General features: G+C 42.4%; 1 protein-coding gene across 9 annotated transcripts; it reads right to left on the bottom strand.

The window, feature by feature from the left end:
* Nucleotides 1-9: 9 nt before the first annotated feature.
* On the bottom strand, nucleotides 10-23,112 carry LOC148850410 (alpha/beta-Hydrolases superfamily protein). Of its 9 annotated transcripts, XM_088945961.1 has the most exons (12): nucleotides 22,165-23,112; nucleotides 20,042-21,187; nucleotides 18,710-19,873; nucleotides 18,406-18,447; nucleotides 17,968-18,044; nucleotides 3,082-3,166; nucleotides 2,904-2,987; nucleotides 2,716-2,817; nucleotides 2,541-2,639; nucleotides 2,254-2,308; nucleotides 765-805; nucleotides 10-650 (listed from the first exon to the last, which is right to left on the bottom strand). In XM_088945961.1, the coding sequence occupies exons 1-11, from the start codon at nucleotides 22,906-22,908 to the stop codon at nucleotides 768-770; spliced, it is 3,636 nt and encodes a 1,211-aa protein (XP_088802087.1). In that variant the 5' UTR covers nucleotides 22,909-23,112; the 3' UTR covers nucleotides 10-650; nucleotides 765-767. The 9 variants fall into 9 exon arrangements, 5 of the variants coding, with proteins under 5 accessions (XP_088802087.1, XP_088802088.1, XP_088802085.1 ...); XM_088945962.1 differs by lacking the exon at nucleotides 765-805; XR_016099469.1 differs by lacking the exons at nucleotides 765-805; nucleotides 2,254-2,308 and having other exon boundaries at nucleotides 18,406-18,497; nucleotides 22,165-23,087.
* Nucleotides 23,113-23,208: the final 96 nt, after the last annotated feature.

Raw genomic sequence — 23,208 nt, 5'->3', positions numbered from 1 at the left:
ACCAAAATATATATTAAAAAAAAAAAGATCTTTATTTAAAGCATGGAGTTGTTCCACTCCATCTTTTAAGCTGGATGGCTCCAACTCAGCTTTGTCATATAAATGTCAACAATTACATCATTTAAATAAAACCTTTTAAAAACTCGACCTCAAGTGCTGAACCGGAACCACCATTCCATTCATAAGAACCAAAAATACATAAATTACAATTTACAAAAGCCACCCATGAGTGGGGGAGGAAGAAGGCAAGACTCGAGAGGCCTGGCACTCGCAGAAGCTATCTATCTCTTTCTACTACGTCTCCTGGTACTGAAATTGAAATTGTTGTGGTAGTACTCGAGCCACTGTGACATCTAATTCAGTCTTACATCAACAATCAGGTTACTGCTTCAAAATACCCATTTCCAAGTGCTCTTTTCTCAGATGTAAGTTGTAACCTCAGGCTCTCAATGTTAGGTCTACATGTATGCAACAGTTTATGTACAACGTTCATGGAAAAGAATCTTCAATTCTTCATTATATACCAAACACATCGATACTCATGTATGGTTGGCTTTCAGCTTCTTCAAGAATTCTAAAGCTTCTGCATAAGATGGATCACCGCGGTTGACTGGCTTGCATGAATTAATATGATCCGTTGATTCTAGTACCTGTTCCAAAATTAGAATCAACAAAAAGTTACAATGTAAGCAGAAGCACGTATTTTCATACAAATTCAAAAACACTGAAAATATTCAATAGCTTCCCAGCTTGAATGGCTTAACCTTTTAAGACAGGTGATAAATTTCTGAAAGATTAACAGAACCTGCCCCAAACAGATGAAGTGCAATGCCAAGATGTCATATTGTATTTCATTGATGAAATATTTACTACTAATAGAGAATAGGTCTGCTGAACACAAAATGAAGTAGCTGCGTGACATTTGATGATGGAAAAATTCGTTCCTTTTACTTTATTTTATTTTATTTTATTTTCTTTTGGTGGGGGTGGGGGTGTTAACTAAGCAAGCTCAAGCTGCTCCCCTCAAAACAATTACTTTCTTTAGTTATTTTGGAAGTTTGGGTTGCTCCACTGCAACTTGGGTGACCAGGGTACAAATCTTAGAAGCAGCCTCTCTGTATGTGCAGGCGTAAGGCTGTGTACATCTGTCCCACCCCAGACCCTGCATTGGCAGGAACCTCATTCACCGGGCAAGCCCTTATTTTGGAATTTTAGGTTGGGGCCAAATATGTAGAACTGTTTTCATGGTTTACAGTTGCAAGTTCCTCCCAATCTTATTTAGTTAATTTGGATGTATAAGCTGGAAGTTGAATCTACAGAATAATTTTCGAAGCTCATTATTAGATTATTACAACTCAAGCAGGACAGGGGCCAGTAAACCCACCAAGAACTAAGCAGAAAATTCAATCTGACTTTAATCCGTAAACCCAAGTTGCCAAACACAGGCTGGTTTAAGCTAAATCAGCTTGGACTTGACCTGGTATAGTGTGAACTCAAAATGAGCTTCATGAGTTTGAACTCAGGTAATTCTACACTCAATGCAACACTCTCAGAGCTAAGTCTACTATATTCTTTTCTTGTCAACCAGTTGAGCACTTATGTTCTTCAAATTCTTAAATAGGTCTGGATGTTGTAAAAAATTACCAATGCATTCCAATGTTATTCAGGCATGTTATTGAATGTTGCATGATATTGCAAGTAGAGCAGGTAACATAAGACCATTGGCCATGTATTTACATTTGAAACACTTGGATGAGGACACCTCAAAATTCAATCATCAGTGTGATCCAACATAGGAGGGATGGACTTACCCGGGTAAGTGCATTTAGCCATGTTCTTTTATTTCCCAGGTAAATAAGGCAATAACTGTTTTAGCCACAAAAAGCCATTATTAAAAGGGGCAATTTCGTCCCGTCCAAGTGTTGGCAACTTTCCCCTCAGGTGGGAAAGTTACTTACCCACCTGGGAGATGGGTATCACTTACCCAGGTAAGTGATAACAGGGGAAATAAATTTTCCGTGTATCCCACATAAATCTGAAAAAAGAACATAGGTATCTTCTTCCCCATTGACCAACTTTCCCCCATCTCAAAATCCAAAAAACGAACAGGCCCTAAATATGATACCAGATACTTCATGGACACTTCAAGATAAAATTCTATAGCATTCACTTCTAAAATATATAAATGGTATGTTTTAACATATCATACTAAAAAAGTATATGCATATAATAGGAATATAATTATGTTCTTACCAAGTATACTTGGAAAGCCACAACTCTTGAGAAATGACACTTTAGCTCCATAAAACTAGATATAAAAGCATGACATAAGCATATATATATATCATGACCTAAAAACTCCTGAAGGAAAAGATTCTAAAAAAAAGCCCAGATTAGCAGCAAAGCATATAGCATTTAATTAATTTGATGAGTTAACCATGTAATATTCTTTCTATATGATTTTTTATCAGTTTCTTTCTATATGAATTTTATTTTCAACTAATCCTTTATCCTTTACTTATAAAAAATCTAAAACTTACAACGAGTTCACCAAAACCAGGATATGCTGATTCAATTGGTACAATTTCCATTCGGAAAGCCCACCCTCCATAACCTTCCACAATTGGTGTTACCTGGGTCTGTACGAAGTTTTAATCAGCCTAACAACCATGCAATATGGAATTTCAAAGAGATCTTGAATGCAGACTATGTTACCTCACTGAAACTAAGAACCTCAAGTAGCCCTTTGTTATGAAGATGGCGAATGAAGTCATTAAGCTCCACTAATCTTGGAGATCCACTCCTTAGCTCCCCTATCTACAATATGAGAAGGAGAGATCATAGAAATGTAGATAACTATCTATACATGAAATGATGTACATCATAGAAAAAGATATACTAACAGTGGGAGCTGGTCGAAATACAAGGCCCATCCGCCAAGGCATGTCTGCAAGTTTGCTGCCAAAATGTGGACAGCTATAGAACACCTGAAAAATGAATACATGATGTAAAGATCTCCTTATATCAATGACACATGCAAGGAAGTTCTAATTGTTAGGTTTTATGCCAAAGAAAACATACAACTCCAATAGTGTTTCTAACAAGCTTATTGTAATTATTTGCTTTGGCTTGGTACAGCATCTGTTTCACAACCAGGCCCCCCATGCTGCAAATAAGATTTATAATAAGTATTGGTGATATAAGAAGCCTCAGTACCACATGCAAATTAAAACTCAAATGAACATGATAATGCTATATCAGATTTCAGAGAACATCACAACACTGATTTTGTCATGCAAGCTTATTGCAAATCAAAACCAATAACCTAAAGAATCATGAACCCTCTAGTGGTACTGTGGTAGGGAATAATGCCATCAGGACCAGTTTCAGGGCATTAGTTCCATTTCCTTGCTTTATCCTCCATAATGATATGCAACGAAACATGTCCATGCAGGCAGAAACAGAAAGAAACCATCATCATCATTCAGGCCCTGTTCCAACTTCCTACTTGGCTTAAAAAATAAACAATAAAATAAACCTTGTTCCAACTATATGGGGTCAGCTACATGACTCTTGTTCTGTCATTCCATTCTATTGCATGGAACAATATTTGTCTTCCCCATCTAATTTATCACCCTCAATTTCTTCATCACCACTCTCATAATTGTCTTACGGTTTGGTTCTATACTTAATACATACTCCCTGTCTTCTCCCTCTTCTTCATTGCACCCCCCTTCAACACTAGCCACTCCCTCAAGGTCCATACTTCCTTGTCTATGTGAATTGTCAGAAAACTATCCCTTCTTACTACCTCCTTAAAATTCTTAGCAACAACTTTATCCCCTTTCACACTTTCACCCTCCTTACTGAATCCCTAGTCAAGATCGAAGAAATGAGAAACACTCTGGCCCTAATAAACTTGAGCTGGAGACAATTTTACACGGTTATCCCTTGTTACATCCCAGATCCAAACTCTCAATGCTTAATCTATCTTTAGCTGATAACCTTGCTTCGTACAAAGACTCGGCTCACCCCCATCGTTCTTCAACAGCAACAAAAGCACACATCACCTAATCTCCATCCTACATTTGCAATCCATGTCTTTGAAGTACTCATCAGCCCAAAATGATTATTTGTCCCAACTCAACGAGCCCACTTTGAGACCCCTTGTTAAATTCAAAGCTTGAATGGGCCAACAGATTTCTCGGTCTAAATTATGTATATGAATTTAATCTAAAACCCTTAATGTTTGGACACTAATACCTCTATTAACAAGTGGTCCACCCACTAAAATAGTACAAAATACAAGGTTTTGTGCTTTCTGTTTCTGTAGGGTTGTGTCAGAAACAGAAACACTACAGAAACAGATAATCAGACCACATATTTGTCTTCCTAAACCATGGGAATATCTACTATAACCCCAAAATAGTTATTCACAGTTACAAGGTGAAGGGTTAATGAGGCTTCCCAAGGTGGCGGTACCTATTTGAACAACAGAAGCCCTTGATCTGGATATTGCCTTCAGTTGTATGGAAGCCAAGATTCCTCCATAAATGGCTGGGAAATAGATGCAATGATAGCACATAGTTTTTTGGTAATAAAATAAAATCTATTAAAATGAAAAAAAAAAGAAAGATACAAGAAAGGTGACCAGAGGTCAGCCGAAAGAAGAAGAAACCCCAAAACAAGAAAAAACAATCATTAATCTCAACAACTACAGGCCAAACAAAACACAAAGACAATTAACATCAGCCCCCCAACATACTATCAATAACAAATATGAAAAAAAGCACCAACATATCACCACAAAAGGCAAACAAAGATTAAATCATGCTGCTGACAACAGATTATGACCTCATTTACTTCTGATGATTTTCTTTACTTTCTTCACCTTCTTAACAGGACCAACCCCAAACAAACACTTTCAACCTGGAAAACACTTTCAATACCTGAACAATCTGAAGAAATTTTCGCTTTGAATTGAATTTACTGCATTAGTAGTCTTCTTGTAATTCTTCTGATCCTATAGCCATCATCAATCTCTCCAATTCCAACACTGCATTCTTCTTAAAAGTCATATCTGCAACTTCAACTCCACCCTCTATATCAGCTTTCCCTACTGAGAGAAATGGATTCAGTTTATCCTGATTACCATCCTTTCTTAGATTAGATACATCTGAATCTAAATTTAGATTAACTACCTTACCATCGGAGGTTTCCCAAAACTTTTCTTCCAATTCCTTAAGGCTATGTTTGGTTTTAAGGAAAAGGTAGGGAAAGGAAGGGAAAGACAGGGAAACATATACAAGGTTTGTAAAGGTTTCCCTACCTTTCCCTTCCTTTTCCTGTATTTTCCTTCAAACCAAACATAGCCTAAAAGTTTTCCTGGCATAATCCTCCCTCCAAGAATAAAACAAAACTGGGAGATTTGCACACCTACACTTCAGTATTTACCATTGCCTCCAAATTCATTGACCTTCCAGTTTGATTTGTCATGTCAATGGCAATCTCTTCCTCATCTAATTTATCACACTCAATTTCTTCATCACCACTCTCATCATTGTCTTACAGTTTGGTCCTATACTTAATACATACACCCTTTGTAGAATTTAGAGTGCACATAGCCACATACTCCCTGTCTTCCCCCTCTTCTTCATTGCACCCCCCTTCAACACTAGCCACTCCCTCAAGGTCCATACTTCCTTGTCTATGTGAATTGCCAGAAAACTATCCCTTTTTACTACCTCCTTAAAATTCTTAGCAACAACTTTATCCCCTTTCACACTTTCACCCTCCTTACCGAATCCCTAGTCAAGATCGAAGAAATAAGAAACATTCTAGCCCTAATAAACTTGATTTGGAGACAATTTTACATGGTTATCCCTTGTTACATCCCAGATACAAACTCTCAATGCTTAATCAATCTTTAGCTGATAACCTTGCTTCATACAAAGACTCAGCTCACCCCCATCGTTCTTCAACAGCAACAAAATGTTAGGGACTGCCTAACTCAGGGACTCTTTCGAGGGAGTCTGCCTCCTGAATGAGAGAGAGAGAGAGAGAGAGAGAAAGAAAGAGAGATTGTATTCCCAAATCGATAATCCCCTCCTAGCTTCCTTTCCTTATTTATATACTGCTGTTACAATTCTGTTATACCCGCCTCTCCACTTGTCCAGTTTGTTAGTTTTTTCTAGTGATTGGCTGTTAGTTACAATCTTTAAAGGCTGATGTGGCCTTTTCTTGTACACTTGTATTCCCTTTATTTGTGTCTTAATAGTTCCTCCTCCCTTGAAAGCAACCTTGCCCTCAAGGTCAAGATGTGGAAATCTATTCTGTAAATCTAAGTAAGGTTCCCAAGTTGCATCCTCAATTGGGAGACCTGACCATACCACCAATGCCTCTGGTTCGATGTGATTCCCTTTGTGTATCCACCTGAAATCTGTTCCTTAGGTTCTTGGAAGATCACTGAGAACTTCTGAAGTAGTTGCTGTAGTTGTGTGCGGCCTTCTTCGGATCTGCTTCCTTGGGGTAGAATGGGGCCGTTCCCATGGAAGTCTATCTGCATTAATATGATGTGGGCTGGATCTGTTGCATGTTTCCTTAGGGAGGCGAGACTAATAGGTCATGGACCCTTGGACAGCTGCCCTTGAATATGCACCTGTGAGCTGCCCACTTGAAAATCCATGGTGAGGCGGGCCCAATCACATATCACTGGCCCTAGTTGCCTTAACCATTGGACTCCGAGAACAAGAACTACATCTGCTCCACTGATTTCCAAGGGGTGCAGATCTACCTCGAACTCATGTCCTTGTTTTTGTGCACGAACTGTCGCACACCAGGGTTGTACATGGTTGGACTGGAATCCCTAATTGTTTGACCAATGTTTGGGTAATAAAATTGAGGGTGCTGCCACTATCTATCAGAACCGACACATGGCGCCCTTGTACCAGTCTGTTACTCTCATAGTTTGAGAAGAAGCAAGACTGATCAAGGCTTGCAGGGATACTTTCGGGTATTCCTTTGTCCATTGCCCCCATTCTTGGTTGTCCATTGGCTCTTCAATGTCTGTTGATAGCTCGACATATTCGGTTTCAGGTTGAAGGAAGAAAACTTGAGGGATCTTACATGATGGCCCGGCCCGAATTTGTCTCCACATGCATAACAAAGGCCCTTTTCCCATCGGGCTTGCATCTCAGCCCAGGTTAACCTCTTGGTTGAGTCGGGCCTGAACCAGAGTTGGTGTCCTTGCCTGTGATTCCTACTCCTGATCTGGGCTCCGGTTTACCCAAGATACCTGGTTCTGGGTTCGATATACCAGGTATGATCGCAACTCCCAAAGGTTGATTAATCCTTCTTGCTCGATTTAGTTTGTCTTCATGTAGTCGAGCTAATGTTGCTACTTCAAGAACGGTGATGGGTTGCATGGCTTTTACCTTCAGCCGCAATTCTTCCCTGAGTCCACCAACAAAACTGCCGACAAGCGCGTTTTCTGGCCAGCCTTGCACGCGCACAGCTAATCTTTCGAACGCCATATGATAATCTTGGACGGAGCTGGTCTATTGTAACTTAGCGAGGCTTTCATCATAGTTCTCAAAGGTCGAGACTCCAAATCGCATGGTTAAGGCGTCGGTGAAGTCTGCCCATGTGGCTCTTGGGTGCCGTCGCCGGTACCACTAATACCAGACAATCGCCTCTCCTTCCAGGTGTGCAAAAGCTAATGGGACACGATCAGGTCCCTGTGTGTCGTGGTAATCAAAGTACCTTTCTATTCGCAGAAGCCAGGATGTGGGATCTCCCCCTACGAAGATGGGAAACTCGATTCTTGTTGTTCTTGATTCACTTCGATGACTGGTGTCTGTTATGGGCCCTAGCGTAGGATCTTGTCACGGGTCGGTCCACGGGGAGAACTCCTACCTTCCCCTTGCCCCTCCCTCTGCGCACAGACCCTATGGTGGCAAACTGAGGGTGATTTGTTCAAGAGATCACCCTAACTCTCCCACTCTTTCTTGACTGAAAACTGAATGCTCTTTATTCTCAATTTGTAGCTCCTTAAATAAGAGATTACAAGAGGTGTGGGAAGACTCCCAGTAGAATTCGAATACTCAAAGATAAAGATAATTCACACTTTTAGGATCAACAGACTCCTACTTCTAATAGGTAAATCAAACTCTAGAAGATAAGGAAAACTACTAAGAATAAGATAAGATGAGCCAAGATAAGCTGCCGCCTTTGTGGGCCCCTCCTCGCTGCTGTTGTCGGCGGTTGTATGTCCTCCCTATGAACGCCTCTGCAACATTACACCCCTCCTGGACGACAAGCTTGTCCCCAAGCTCGAGATTGGGGTAGGCGTCTTGCAGAACAGTCCAGGGAATCCAGGTGACCTCAGCTGGTGGTAGATCGTCCCCACTCCACTAGGACTTCAAGGGTGCCCCGATTGACGCGGGACCGAACCAGAACCCGAGGTTGTAGAATGGGTCTGTCGTCCGACGGGTGGAAGGGGAGGTACCTCATCAGGAGGGGTTCCTGTAAATGGCTTGAGCAAGGACACGTGGAAGGTATCATGGAGTTTGCTGTGCTCTGGTAGCTCAAGCTGATATGCAACCTTTCCGATTCGTCGTACCACCTTGAAGGGTCCGTAAAACTTGGGTACCAATTTAGGGGGAGATCTGCCTTTGAGAGAATGTTGCCGACAGGGTTGGAGCTTCAACCACACGAATTGTCCCGGCTCGAAGGTTAGGTCCCTGTGGTGCTGGTCGTAGATATCCTTCATGCGTGTCTGAGCCTGCTGCAAGCGGAGAGTGACTTCAGCCAGGAGGGCATTGCGATCTTGTAGACTACGGTCGACTTCTTCCAACCGTGTTGAACCGGGTCCGTAGGACAGTAGGTGGGGGGGATCCCGACCATAGACAACCCGAAACGGAGTCATGCCAAGGGAGGAGTGATAGGCTGTGTTGTAGCAGTACTCGACCCATGGAAGACAATCCACCCATCGCCGTGGCTGGTCGCCCACAAAACAGTGAAGGTACATCTCTATGGTCCGGTTTACGACCTATGTTTGTCCGTCCGTCTGAGGATGGCAGGCGGATGAAAAAGCTAGTGTCGTGTCGTGCAATCGAAATAGCTCCTTCCAAAAGGTGTTGGTAAAGACCGGATCCCTGTCACTGATGATGGATTCGGGTAGCCCATGCAAGCGAAAAATATGTGTGAAGAAGACGTGGGCAACCGAAACTATGTTGTACGGGTGGGATAGGGGAATGAAATGAGCATACTTGGAGAAACGATCTACCACCACGAATAGAACTGATTTACCCCCAACCTTGGGCAGGCCCTCAATGAAGTCCATGGAGATATCAGCCCAGATCTGTGTTGGGAGTGCAAGCGGCTAGAGGAGGCCTACCAGGTGTAAATTCTCCCAATTTTGTTGTTGACACATGGAGCAATTATGGATGAAATCCCTAATCGAAGCCCGCATACCATGCCAATGGAAATCGATGCAGACGCGGTGCAACGTCTTCTGAACCCCTTCATGTGTGGCATTATGAATGCTAGAGATGATGGCGGGGATTAATGGACAATCTGTCGAGAGGTATACCCGCCCCTTGTATAGTACTAGTCCGTCGTGGAGGGACCAGTTCGGGTTGGTTGCTCCGGACTATATCGCTTGAACCAGGTCCCCCCACTCCGGTGATTGGGGCAACATGCTCCTAATGCTTTCCAATAGGGTGACGCGGGGCCGGAAGATCGCACAAAGGTGTATAGCATCTTCGTCACACCTGGATAGTGAATCTGCGGCCCGATTTAAGGTCCCTGCCTTGTGTTCTACCCGGAAGTCAAACCCGAGCAATTTACTTGCCCAATGCTGTTGGGGTGGAGTGGTAAGCCGCTGCTCTAGTAGGCACTTGAGACTGTAGTGGTCCGTCTTGACGACGAAGGGTGTACCCCACAAGTATGGCCTCCAGTGTTGTACGGCCTTGGCTAGTCCAATCAACTCGTGCTCGTAAGCCAGTAGCTTTAGGTGCCGGTCAGCCAATTTGCGGCTAAAGAAGGCTACGGGGTGCCCTTGCTATTGTAGTACCGCTCCAATGCTCATACTGGAAGCATCACATTCAACTGTAAATTCTAGGTCAAAGTTTGGTAACCGCAGCATTGGGGTGGAGGAGAGTGCATCCCTTAGGGTTGTGAAGGCGGCGTCTGCTGCTTCATCCCACTGGAATGCGTTCTTCTTTAGCATCCTGGTCAATGGGGCAGCCAAGAGTCCATAATCCTTAATGAACTTGCGATAATATCCTGTGAGTCCCAAGAACCCGCGGAGAGCCTTGATGGACTAAGGTTTGGGCCACTCTTGAATTGCTTGGATCTTGGAGTCATCTACCGAAACACCTTCTCCGCTAATCACATGTCCCAAATAAAGTACCTGTCGTTCCCCAAATGAACACTTGGCCCGCTTTAGGAAGAGTTTGTGTTGGCGCAGTAGTTCCAGAACAGTTCGTAGGTGACGAACGTGCTCCACCCATGATGTACTGTAAACCAGGATGCCGTCGAAAAATACTAGGATGAATTTACGGAGGTGGGGCCGAAATACCTTGTTCATCAAAGACTGAAATGTGGAGGGAGCGTTGGTGAGGCCAAATGGCATGACCAGAATTCGAAGTGGCCATGATGCGTCCGAAAGGCTGTTTTTTCCACATCCTCAGGGCCCATCCGGACCCGAAAGTACCCTGATCTGAGATCTAGTTTTGAGAAGTATTGGGATCCGTGGATTTCATCTAGTAGTTCGTCTACCACTGGAATTGGAAACTTGTCCTTGACGGTTCTATTGTTAAGTTCCCTGTAATCCACACAAAACCTCCAAGTGTTGTCCTGTTTCGGTACCAATAAGACCGGCGAAGAAAAGGGTGAGTGGCTGGGGCGGATGATTCCTTGTTTCAACATCTCTGCACATTGTCTTTCTATCTCATCTTTTTGCAGGTGTGGGTAGTATGGCCAGACGACGACGGGTTCGGAACCTGGGATTAAAGGAATCCGGTGGTCACACGACTGGACGGGTGGGAGTCCCTTGGGTTTGAAAAACACGTCTGGGAAGTCAATGAGAAGTCTCTCTATCTCTGTGGTGTGCATGGTGTTGCCATGGAGAGTATGTACCTGCGGTCTCTTCGCCCTTACCGTGGTTCCTTGCCAGGTGACTTGCCTCCCATTCAGGTTGAAAGTCATGGTTAGGGCACTGAAGTCCCATAGGATAGGACCTAGAGTGATGAGCCACTTGACTCCAAGCACTATATCGAACTCGTCCAGGGGCAGTACAAATAAATCAGCGAAAAAGAGTTCTGATTCAACCTGAATTTGGATGTTCCGACAGATTCCCGGGCTATGAACCCTCTCCCTATTTGCGACGGCTACTTGAAGTCGCGGTCTGCCCTCCACTGGCAGTTTCAGTTGAAGTGTCGCTTCCTTGCTGATAAAATTGTGGGTGCTTCCCGAGTCCACCAGAATGCGAACTGGGTTCCCTGCCACTTGTGCCCGTAGCTGCATGACTTGGGAGTTATGTATTCTGGTGATGGCGTGTAGGGAGATTTCTGGTTCTAGTGTTGTCTACTCCTCGTCTTCCTCCAATTCGTCAACCAGGAGGCAGAACAGCCACTTGCATCGATGCCCGGCTGAGTACGGCTTGTCGCAGTTGAAGCATTGACCTCTTGCCCGTCGCTCCGCCATCTTAGCTCTAGATAAGCGTTTGATGGGGGGTGCTACTGTGTTGCTCTCTAGATAAGCGTTTGATGGGGGTGCTACTGTGTTGCTTCCTATGTTGGGCGCCAGTCTGGAAGTGTTGCCTGAGTGGAGTCATTGTTCCCTGCTGGTTGTTAACGAAGACCCTCCTCCAGCTGATTTCGGGTTTGCCCAAGAAGTCGTTGGACGCCCCATGCTGAAGGGCCTTCGATTGATCTGTAGCTTGCGCTCGAAGGGGCGGGCTAAGTTCATTGCAGTGACCAGGTTGGGAGGGCTCTACACCTCTACATCGACTCTCAGAGGTTCGGCTAACCCAGCGGTGAACATATCCACCTGCTGGTCTGGGCGCACCGAAGAGGCTCTAGCGAGAAGAGTCTGAAATTATCGATGGTACTCAGCTACAGTCCCAGTCTGTTTGAGGTTAATCAACTCTCCCAATGGATTGCTTGTTAATGGAGGTCCGAACCATAGGAGGTAGTAGGACTTGAACTTATCCTAACTGAGACCTGGTTCCTCCTGCTCTACCCGGTAGAACCAGAGCTGTGCTTCGTCTGTCATATGGAATGCGGCCAGGCTGACTTTATCTTTCTCCTCCGTGCACTAATTTCGAAAAATTTGCTCGCAGCGGTACAGCCATCCCAGTGGGTCGCCGCTGCCGCTGTATGAGGGAAATTCCAGTCGACTGTACTTGGGTATGACCGGTGTTGTTGGGGCGGCGATTGATCGTTCGCCGAATTCCTTCGCAAATTCTGGGCGGCGGCTATTGCTGGTGGTCGCCCCTTCAGAGCTCTTCTCCCTGGTGGAGAAGTATAACTCGAGTAGGCGACGAAGCTCCCTGATATCTTCCTTGACTTCTCTTACTTCCGCGTGGTTCTCCACGAGTCGGTGTTCCAAATCATGGACCCTGGAGGATAGCTGCTCCATGTCACCCAAGACGTTTGGCTCTGATACCAAAATCTTATGGGCCCTAGCGTAGGATCTTGTCACGGGTCGGTCCACGGGGAGAACTCCTACCTTCCCCTTGCCCCTCCCTTTGCGCGCAAACCCTATGGTGGCGAACTGAGGGTGATTTGTTCAAGAGATCACCCTAACTCTCCTACTCTTTCTTGACTGAAAACTGAATGCTTTATTCTCAATTTCCAACTCCTGAAATAGGAGATTACAAGAGGTGTGGTAAGACTCCCAATAGAATTCGAATACTCACAGATAAGGATAATTCACACTTTTAGGATCAACAGACTCCTACTTCTAATAGGTAAATCAAACTCTAGAAGATAAGGAAAACTACTAAGGATAAGATAAGATAAGCCAAGATAAGTTGTCGCCTTTGTGGGCCCCTTGTGGGCCCTCCTCACTGCTGTTGTCAGCGGCTGTAAGTCCTCCCTATGAACGCCTCCGCAACAGTGTCACTGCGCTCTTCCTGATTCGACGCAAGTGGTGCCTGTGCCAGTCGTTCAAGCAAGGATGCGAAGTTTTCTTTGATTTCTTTGACGTCAGCCGATATTCTTTGCATTTCTCCTTCCATGTTGTCGACTCTGTTCTCCATTGCGGATGACCTTGTGCTTGGCATCTTGGCTCTAATACCAACTTGTTAGGGACTGCCTAACTCAGGGACTCTTTTGAGGGAGCCTGCCTCCTGAATGAGAGAGAGAGATAGAGAGAGAGAGAGAGAGAGAGAAAGAGAGAGATTGTATTACTAAATCAATAATCCCCTCCTAGCTTCCTTTCCTTATTTGTATACTGCTGTTACAATTCTGTTATACCCGCCTCTCCACTTGTCCAGTTTGTTAGTTAGTTTGTTCTAGTGGTTGGTTGTTAGTTACATTCTTTAAAGGCTGGCGTGGCCTTTTCTTGTACACTTGTATTCCCTTTATTTGTGTCTCAACACAAAAGCTCACATCGCATAATCTCCATCTGCATTTGCAGTCCATGTCTTTGAAGTACTCATCAGCCCAAAATGATTATTTGTCCCAACTCATTAAGCCCACTTTGAGACCCCTTGTTAAATTCAAGGCTTGAATGGGCCAACAGATTTCTCGGTCTAAATTATGTATATGAATCTAATCTAAAACCCTTAATGTTTGGACACTATTACCTCTATTAACAAGTGGTCCCGCCCACAAAAATAGTTTATTGAATAAACATTTAACTTTGTGCCCAGCTCTTTAGGCTCAGTTCGGGAGGAGTACAAGTACATACAAAATAGTACAAAATACAAGGTTTTCCGCTCTACATATTTGTATTTGTACTCCTTCCAAATGGAGCCCAAGCTTCTCCTTTCTACCAATTATTGGGTCAACACACCTTGAAAATTTCATCTCCCGATAATGCTCCTCAGACAGTAAAACTCTAACCAACCTTTCGGCTTCTTATTATTAAACTCTTGGTTGACGTAGCCATCAAATAACACATCCACCACACCATTATTTTCTTTAAGTCCCAAATTGCCCCCATCTTCAACTTTTGTCCTCTTCCCTACTTCAAGACCTTTTGTTTCCAAAGCCTTAGAACCAGAACCCCAGTTTTCATCTTCAAAACGACAGCCCTTGACCTGTCACCTGCAAAGCAAAGAGCTAGAGAGAAAGCAACAAATGTATTTCCTTAAATTCTACCAATATTCACGCCATTGTTAAATTCTTCCAAGAATTTGTTCAGTGGTCTGTCTTTCTGAATCAGCAAAAAAGCCACCTTCACTGCCCAAAAGGTTTGCAGGCACCAAGCATGGAGCAGAATACCAAAAACATTGATACAAACCAGGCTAGTGAAACTAATATTCCCGATCAATCCAAACAACAGGTGGGGTGGGTTGACATTCAACCATCCAGGTCAAATGGTTAAACCCGTGATAGAATTACAAGACCTTGAACATAGTTGTTAAGGTGCCTAGGTGATTCTAGGCAGTAGTGAAGTGCCTAAGCAATGCCCAGGCGATAAGAATTAAAAAAAAAAAAAACTATGTTTTTCGTAGTTCTCTAATTTTATATACAATTCAACATGCAAGTTAATTGGAGAAAATAACAATTTTCCTTATTAATAACATTATATTTCATCTCAAAACCAGCATATCTACAATGCTTTCAAAAAAAGATACTAATATAATAATTACTTATGGAGCAATTTCATAGCAAAATAACAACTAAAAAAGGCTATAATTTTACCCCAGGGACCAGGGTGGATTAGGTATAGGGAACCTGATAAAGAGAAACAAGGCCCTCCTAGGGAAATGGCTATGGAGATTCCCTTGTGAGGAAGAAAGGTTGTGGCACAAGGTCATTAAAAGCTTACATGGTGATGCAGATAACAGCTGGGATGCAAAATTAGCCCCCAATGCAGCTCCATCCTCTCCCTGATAGGCAATCTTTGAGGTATATCCAACTTTTCTTCAATTTATCAGGTTTGATGTTGGTTGTGGCAACAAAGTTTTATTCTGGGAAGACCTTTGGGTTGGGGATGTGCCTCTTATGTTCAATTTCCCAGACCTCTACTCTTTATCAAACTATAAAAACAAACTTATTACCAGGTTTGGTGTGCTTTCAGAATCAGGGATCTCTTGGGATTTTGGCTTTAGAAGAGGGTTGAGGGAAAATGAGTGAGTCTCTAGTGCTGTTGATTTCAACAGTTGAGAGAGCCTACTTGGACCAAATCTATAGCTGATTGTAGAGTGTGGTCCCCAACTTCTGATGGTTTATTTTCCTATGCATATTTCTTTGGTTTGCTCACTCATATTAACCCTATGGGGGTGAACTTCTCAGCGAGAGAAATTTGGACTAAACCGATCCCTCCAAAAGTACAAGCTTTCTGTTGGGAAGTGTTCCTAGGGAAGGTAAACACTTGTGATGTGCTACAAAAAAGGAGGCCAAACAATTGCCTCTCTCCTCATGTATGTGTCCTTTGTTTGGGATGTGGTGAAACTCTAACCCACTTACTATTTGGAAGGTAAACATCTTGCTCTTTTGCTTCTGGTAATTTGTTCTCTCTTTGGATGCAGATGGGCTCCCCCATAGGATGTAAGTCTATTCAGCCCCTCTTTCCTGTGTCAACTGAAGAAAAGGGGAAAATGTATATGAAAGGCAGTGAAAGCAGCTACAGTATGGACTATTTGGGAGGAAAGAAACCTAAAAAAAAATTCAGGAAAAAGCAAAACAATGGAGGAAGTTATTGAAGCCATAAAAATCAGAACTGCACATTGGGTGAAGACCATGGAGATATTCAGAAACTACTCCACGAATGAGATACTAAGGAATTGGGCTGAAATAGCACAAACAGATGTACCCAAAGTTCTTGTAAGCATGGAATGGAAGCCACCAGCACGGAACAAATTAAAATTCCATTTTGATGGGAGTTCTCTTGGCAACCCTGGAAGGGCAGGCATAGGGGGTATGTTTAGAAATTATCTAGGTGTCGTGGTGGCACTCTACTCTGGACCAACAGGTTATGGTGACTCAATACAGGCTGAATCTCTAGCCCTACTTCAAGGTCTAAAGATGGTTGAACAGATAGGAACAACAGACTTAGAAATTGAAGGAGACTCTCTATTGGTCATCTCTTGGGCCAAAAGCATCACATCAGCACCTTGGAAGCTCAAGTTTATTTTCAGAGAAATTGACACACTTGCAAGGAAGTTCAACCCTCAGTTTGGTTGGGTTAAAAGGGATGCAAATGGGAAGGCGGATACCCTAGCAAAACAAGGTGCAAATAGATCTTCATTGTATTAGGCAGAATTGTAACTGGTTGCTGGAGATTGCAATTTCCTATGCAATCTTTAGCTATTGTATCTTAATCTCTCTGTTATTAATGAAAGATTTTTACTGATAAAAAAAAGGTTATAATTTTATATGATAAAACTTAAAAGTTAAAACAGAGAGCAAGTAAAAGACAAAAAAGAGAAAGGGTGGAGGTGCTGTTTTATTTAAATGTATGAGAGCAATTTCATATCAAATTAGCAATTATATTAATTTCTTTTTTTTTTCTCAACACCTTTGGGTCTTTTAAATTTCAATGGTATAACTTAAAACACAGTATAAAGGATATATAAAATATATAATAGAATGTAGTAACATTAATATTTATAAGATGTAAGAACATGAATGATATTGTAATAAGGTACCTGTCTTGTCATTTTAGTTGCATAAGTGGGTGCCTAGCCACCTAGATAGGTACCTATAAACAAGGCATCTAGGCAAGGCACTCAGCCAAGGACACCTAGTCACCTAGTATTTTTTTTTTATAAATACCTGGTCACCTAGTTGACGCCCAGGCAGCTGCCTAGGCGACACCTTGACAAGTATGACCTTGAGGGAGTGGATGTTGTAGATATCAAAAAACATTAACAGTCCTCTTTTAGGAAGCTACAATCTATAGAACATGAGATTCTTTTTCCTTAAATTGATTTGGGAATCACCAGTTCCGTCCATAAATACATTTATGGTATGGAATATGGATTGTGACAAGGGATAAACTGGTAAGATGTGGAGCGATACTTGATTCAACATTTTCTGTTCTGTTATGAAAACATATAGATGAGACAGCAAATCACTTGTAACTGTCTTGCAGTGTTACCATGCCTATTTGGGCTCATTTCCTTGGCATTTCAGGATAGGTGCTTCTGAGGGGCCTTTAGGAGGCCTTGCAAGCATGGAATGGCAAAAACTTAAGCAACAGGAGAAAGCATCTTTATTAGATAAGCCTGTTTGTTGTAATGTAATTGAACTGGAGAAAAAGAAATACCTAGACCCTGAACAACAAAAGCAGCCCTGAATAAGTGGTTGTTAGGACTGGGAATGGTGCACCTGTGGAAATCTATATTAGAAGAGTTCAGATAAGTAGCTCCACAATCTTTATTTTTACATGATGCCTTTGTTTGTGCTAAGATATTAATTCTTTCATGCACATTTTTAGGCTATCTAGTTTTCCCTGTTTTGTAGCTTCTTGTTATATGCAGATTGTACCTGTATTCTGTACATTTTCCAAGAGTAATAAATACCTTAACCTCCCATAAAAATGAAACCAGATGAATAAATTGTCAAACTGAACCAAAAACTAACATAAAACTAAACGTCTTCCTAAATCAAGTTCTGTTTGCACTGTAACTGCAATGGAAACCCACAACTGAAGTCCATGGAAGCAGAGCAACATGAATGGTTACAAGCACTATCCACTGCAGGACAGATGCAAATGAAGACACTACAACACCATGGTTCAAGTAAACCATGCTAATACCAAAGAAGTCTTAATTGTGATACAAACCTGTGTGTAACAAATATGACAGGTCGATTTCCAATACCTGCAGCAACAAGCTTCTTTAGCAGCATTGAGCTGACTTCCTGCATATTTCTAATGGTTCAATTAGCAAATAACAGTCCCAATTAAGAAGAATCAGGTGAGAGAAATTTAGGATGCATGGAACTAGCTATTTTACAATTTACAAGGAATCAAAAAGTACATCATGCAAAGAAATTTTCATAAATAGACCAGAAAAATTAAAATTTCTCAAGTTTATAATGGAATTAACTCATATAATCCAATGAATACAAGTTTAATATATGGTCAAAGGGCCCAGCTAAACATCAAACTAGAAACTGGATAGACCATCCAAAGCTCAGTTGGTTTCTTAGTATCATATGTTCAACATATAACATAGCATGTAAAATGATGATTGCAAATAGATGATGCAGAAGGACAAACCTGAAGAGGTAGGCTAGCTCCAGACCACTGAGTCAAATTTGTCTGCATGAATCATTTAATTAGATGGTACATGATCATCAGAGGGTCCCAACCTGGAGACGACCTTGCAAATTAAAACTACTAGGGTGCTATGAAAATGAAAATTAAGGATTGCACTCGCCAGAATAAAAATATTTTCTTTTTTTTTTTTTGATCGATCAGAATAAAAATATTTTCTAAAAGAAGATAATTTTAGTATTCAACAAACTCAAGAGCTTTTCATTTATATAGCTTTTTGAGCATTAATGCACTGAAGTTCACAAACCTTGTATTTAACAGTAAAAAGACGAGCATGAGGAAAGTCAGCTGAAAGCCATTCTCTTGGCCAACATGTACCTTGCTTCCCCGCCTCCTGATCAATTTTCTCTACAAGACCAGATTTACTAGTTGTTGAGGACTTGTCCTCAGCTATGCGCCAAGTCTTAAAAGGACCGCCACGCAGTCCATGAACAAAAACAACATCCAGTGAAGAAGCATCTGACTCAGAAAACTTGCTGGATCCATTTACAGAATTAGACATATTAACATCGTCTGCATCATGACTTGGAGATGAGGGAGATGGGTTGTTAACAGACTTCAGCTTTGGTGTAGGTGGAGATTTCCACTGAGCATCATCTGAATTAGTTTTTTCAGGACACTTCCAGTGTGGCAATTCAGGATTGATTAAAAATACCATGTCATCATAACGGGGGCACACATTCCTATGGTTCCCAGTGCCCATATCAGGGGTATTGTCATTTACAGAATTAGTCTCTGTTTGCTCAGAGCAAAATATATTTAACAGTGTTGCCCTAGCATAACTTTGAACTTTCAGGTCAATGCAACCAGGGATCTTCCCATTAGCACAATCCTCAAGCCATTTGCACCAAGTCTCATCTGATATGATGACTTTCTGAACCTTTGGAAGAAGAGAAAGGATAGTAAGCAACCGAGCTGCATGTTTGCGAATATGAGCTGTAGGAGGAACTCGGACACTAGAAGGATCGTTAGCATCTAAAGCAGATTTTTCACCAGGGTTATTTGAGCCTCGCTCCTGTGACTCAAGGATCCTTGATGCATCATATGCTTCATTTGCACCCAGTTGTTCATAATCATCCTGCAGCAAGAAGCGTCTCAGCAAACATAGGATCCCCATATCAGCTATTTCATTTTGACATATAGAATCTTCCACACAAAGTCCAGTCAGTGCTTTAATGCCCTTCAGTGTAGCGACTGCTGAATCTGCAGCATCAAACTTTGACAAACTTTCTTTTTTCATACTCTTGAATGGACCCAAAAATGGTTCCAGTGAAAGAAGATCTGCCAGTGGGAATGCATCAACAGAGCCGACGGTTGTTCCCAACTGCTTTCCTGCTAGATTAACAACAGCACCAGATAACTGATTCACAGTCTGTGCAGCAAAAAGAGTATTGGACTGATCAATTTGGGTCTGCAAAAGATCAATGAACTTCCATGAGTTTCAACTGAAAATTTAATTTGATGTGATGCATTTCTAGATGGCTAGCTAACTTATAGACAAATACAAGCTTAAAGATCAGATTATGATTCTCTTATGAATGAAAAAAAAATTAAAATAAATAAATAAATGTAAAGGAACCTTCACTTTGTCGCTTTTAGGTTGAGCACTTCCTTTTAATGATGTCACTTTGCTGGAACCTAGAATCTCAGTCAGCAAAACAGCTAACCATCCTTGAGATATTGGTATTGACAATGGCCCATAGTCTTCAAGAATGCATGAAAGAATTTTTGAAGCTGAAGACCTTATAGTGTCTGAGGAAGATTTTCCGCAAACCCAAGGTAGAAGAATACCGGACCACTTTTGACCTTCTTCAAGTGATAAATGCATGTCCCCAGTACAAAGCAATTCCAAAGCCTTTGCCAATGCTTCTTGCACATGCTTATGGCCTTCTGTCTTTTTGGCAGCTTCTCTCATCAGAGGAAGACCCTTTTCCATTACAACTTTCTGGGCACCAGGACATCTCTCAACAGAAACAAGAAAAGCTGATAAAGCCACCCGAGCCAAAGGAATGTCTTCAGCTTTGCTTGCATGAGAAACAGTAGAAAGAAGACTGGAACTCCACTCAGGAACAGAATCAATTAAGGGCAAATTACGGTCCTCCAGCAGCAGCCGAGCCACCAAACTCCCATGCCATTTGACAGTTCTCTCAGGTGCCATCAAGGCTGTCATTACAGCATGCCCATCTTGATCAAGCTCTTGAATATGAGATCGATTAAGTTCTGATGCCAATGCCCAATTTGCTAAAGCCCAGGCAGCAAAAGGCACAGCAACATGTTGACCCAGCAAATCATCCCAGAGGCCTGGAACAGAAACATAGGACAGATTTCCTTGCACAATTGAACTGCTATAATTCTGTTGCAATGTATGCCTTCTAGGGATATGACTAACTGGTTCTTGATGATTGGTAACAGACCCATCTATTCTTGAAAGCCCCAAGACAGTTGTACCACCAAGAATTTTTATTCCAATGCCACGAATTCCTTTTTCACCATCATCGTCATTATCATCATTTCCATGAGTCTCATCAAAATGCATGCCACCTTCCTCAATAACTTCAATGGCTGCTGCAATATCTCTCATATCGGCATTTCCTGGCAGGGATGGCTGGAATGACATTTTGTCTAGGCTATCACAGTTGGAAGTCACAATATCCATGATGGCAGCAACAAGCATGCTTCTACCTTTCAAAGCATCAGAAACATCGAAGGAACTTCGACTAGTTTGCTGGCTCACATGGGAAACAATGTATCAATGACCCAGACATGTCCAGAACCATCAACTGAAAATAGAGATGGGAAAATTTTTCAAGTATGAAGCGTTTGTGATTATGATGTAGATAATGGTCAGCATCAGCATGCCACGCAAAAGATAATGGTGCCTTCTATAATATGTACAGAAACTGATAAAAGATGTTTTTCTGGGGTCTTAAATTAAGGAGATATGACTTTCCTACAAGTCTAAAAGCATAAAATAAGTGTTAAGACTATTGAAATTTTTACAACTAATTTCTAAGGAGACACGGTCCTCTGATTATACTCAGCAAAGTTGAATTGCAACTGAGACACTGTCTATGCACACAGACGTAGGGTGGGTAGGGCCAAAAGAAGGCATTAGTTTTGCAATGTGATCCCCTTCTCACCTAGCAAACATCATTTCAAGGAACCTCCGCTACGTGGCAATAATAGAGCACCATTTCTACCGCCTTTCTTATAAGTAAAGAAAAACAAATTTTTCGGTGGCTGCTTTCTGCACCAGATAAGTTCAATGTATATGGACCCAGACTAGATAACAGAACTATCCATAAGGTCAACCAAAAAGAAACCCACAGTGTCACAATAACCCTCTACATTAATGAGAAATCATAACCTGAACAAGCACCTAGTGTCATCTAATTAGGTTTACTGAACTTAATTTCCAACTGGTTGTCTGTATACAGTACACGGTAATATTCGTTAATGTCTGAAGTCTATACGCAAGATTCAAAAGACAACTTCAATCAGCTAAATTTCTTCGAGATCTATGTAGAAAAATAATGTATTTAGGGAAAATATGATTAATGAAGAAAGTCATTCATCTATAGTTGTTATAGACATATAGAGGTTCATCTTCTCGTCCAACAGAATATAACGGATGTCCAGGTATATGTATAAAAAGAATACATATACACAGAAAAGAAGAAAGAGAAAAGCTAATGAACTTACCTTCTTGGAGCGTTGTGGTTGAAACGAGAATATAAATCTTAGAAGATTGGGAACAGCGTGAGGACGCCCAAGCACAGCCTCGCACACGTTCGGATCAGCAACCAAGTGTGCAAGCGCCCTCGCAGACTCAGCCTGTGTAGCGCAATTATCTTCCGACGAAGCAACCGTCTCGAGAAGCCAATCCACCACAGCTCCGCCACCGGCACCCACAATCGCCGCCCGTCGGTTCTCATTGGCGGCAGCGATGTCAGCGAGAAGCGCCGCAACCCTAAGTTCAAAACCGGAGCGAACCCCGTGGTTCGCGGACGACAAGACGGAGCTCAAGGACTTCCAAAGAACAGAGGCGGCAACGCCGGTCTGTTTCATCTTGTTGACGAGCTTCTTGAGGGACTCGTTGGATCGCAGGACCGAGTGTTCGAGTTCGGCATAGAGATCGTCGATTTTATGCTTGAAGCGATCGTCGTTGGAGGAGACGAGAGCGGCGGAGGCAATAATGGCGGAAAGTAGGGTTGCGGAAAGAGCAAAGATGGATTTACGAGAGAAGGAAGAGGATGGAACAGGAGAGAGTGGGTAGGGTTGATGAAGGATTGGAGGGGGAGAAGGAGGTGTGGAGACATGTTGGGTATTTTTGAGATCTTTGGGGTATTCGGTGGGATTTTCAGGATGGCGAGAAATTGAAGAGGAGATGAAGCGGCGAAAGGAGAAGCGGAGGGGACGACTGGTTCTGGTGCATAGACGGAGCATGGTTAGATAGATTATCAACAAGGAGACATCTGGGTTAGCCTTTTAACTTTGGGAATTTTCTTTCAAATTAGAATTAGATAAATTATCCCTTTTTTTTATCTGTTGTCCTCGTGTCGTCGATCGGCAGAAAGCATTGAAGAAGAGAAGAGTTTGTTCATCCGGTTGGGGACTGGGACTGGTAGTCTCCTTATTGGAATTGAATTTGCAATTGCAGGCGCATCTGGCGGCAAAAATAGGCTGAGCGTTGTGGCGTTGGAAGAAGTAGTTCGCGATTCCTCCGCCGCGTTCCCGTGTGGGATA

The sequence above is a fragment of the Nelumbo lutea genome, chromosome 5 (genome assembly GCF_056320005.1).
Source record: "Nelumbo lutea isolate HS-2025 chromosome 5, American lotus-T2T, whole genome shotgun sequence".
In the NCBI taxonomy this organism is placed as follows: Eukaryota; Viridiplantae; Streptophyta; class Magnoliopsida; order Proteales; family Nelumbonaceae; genus Nelumbo; species Nelumbo lutea.
This window is presented reverse-complemented; position numbering and strand designations above follow the sequence as displayed.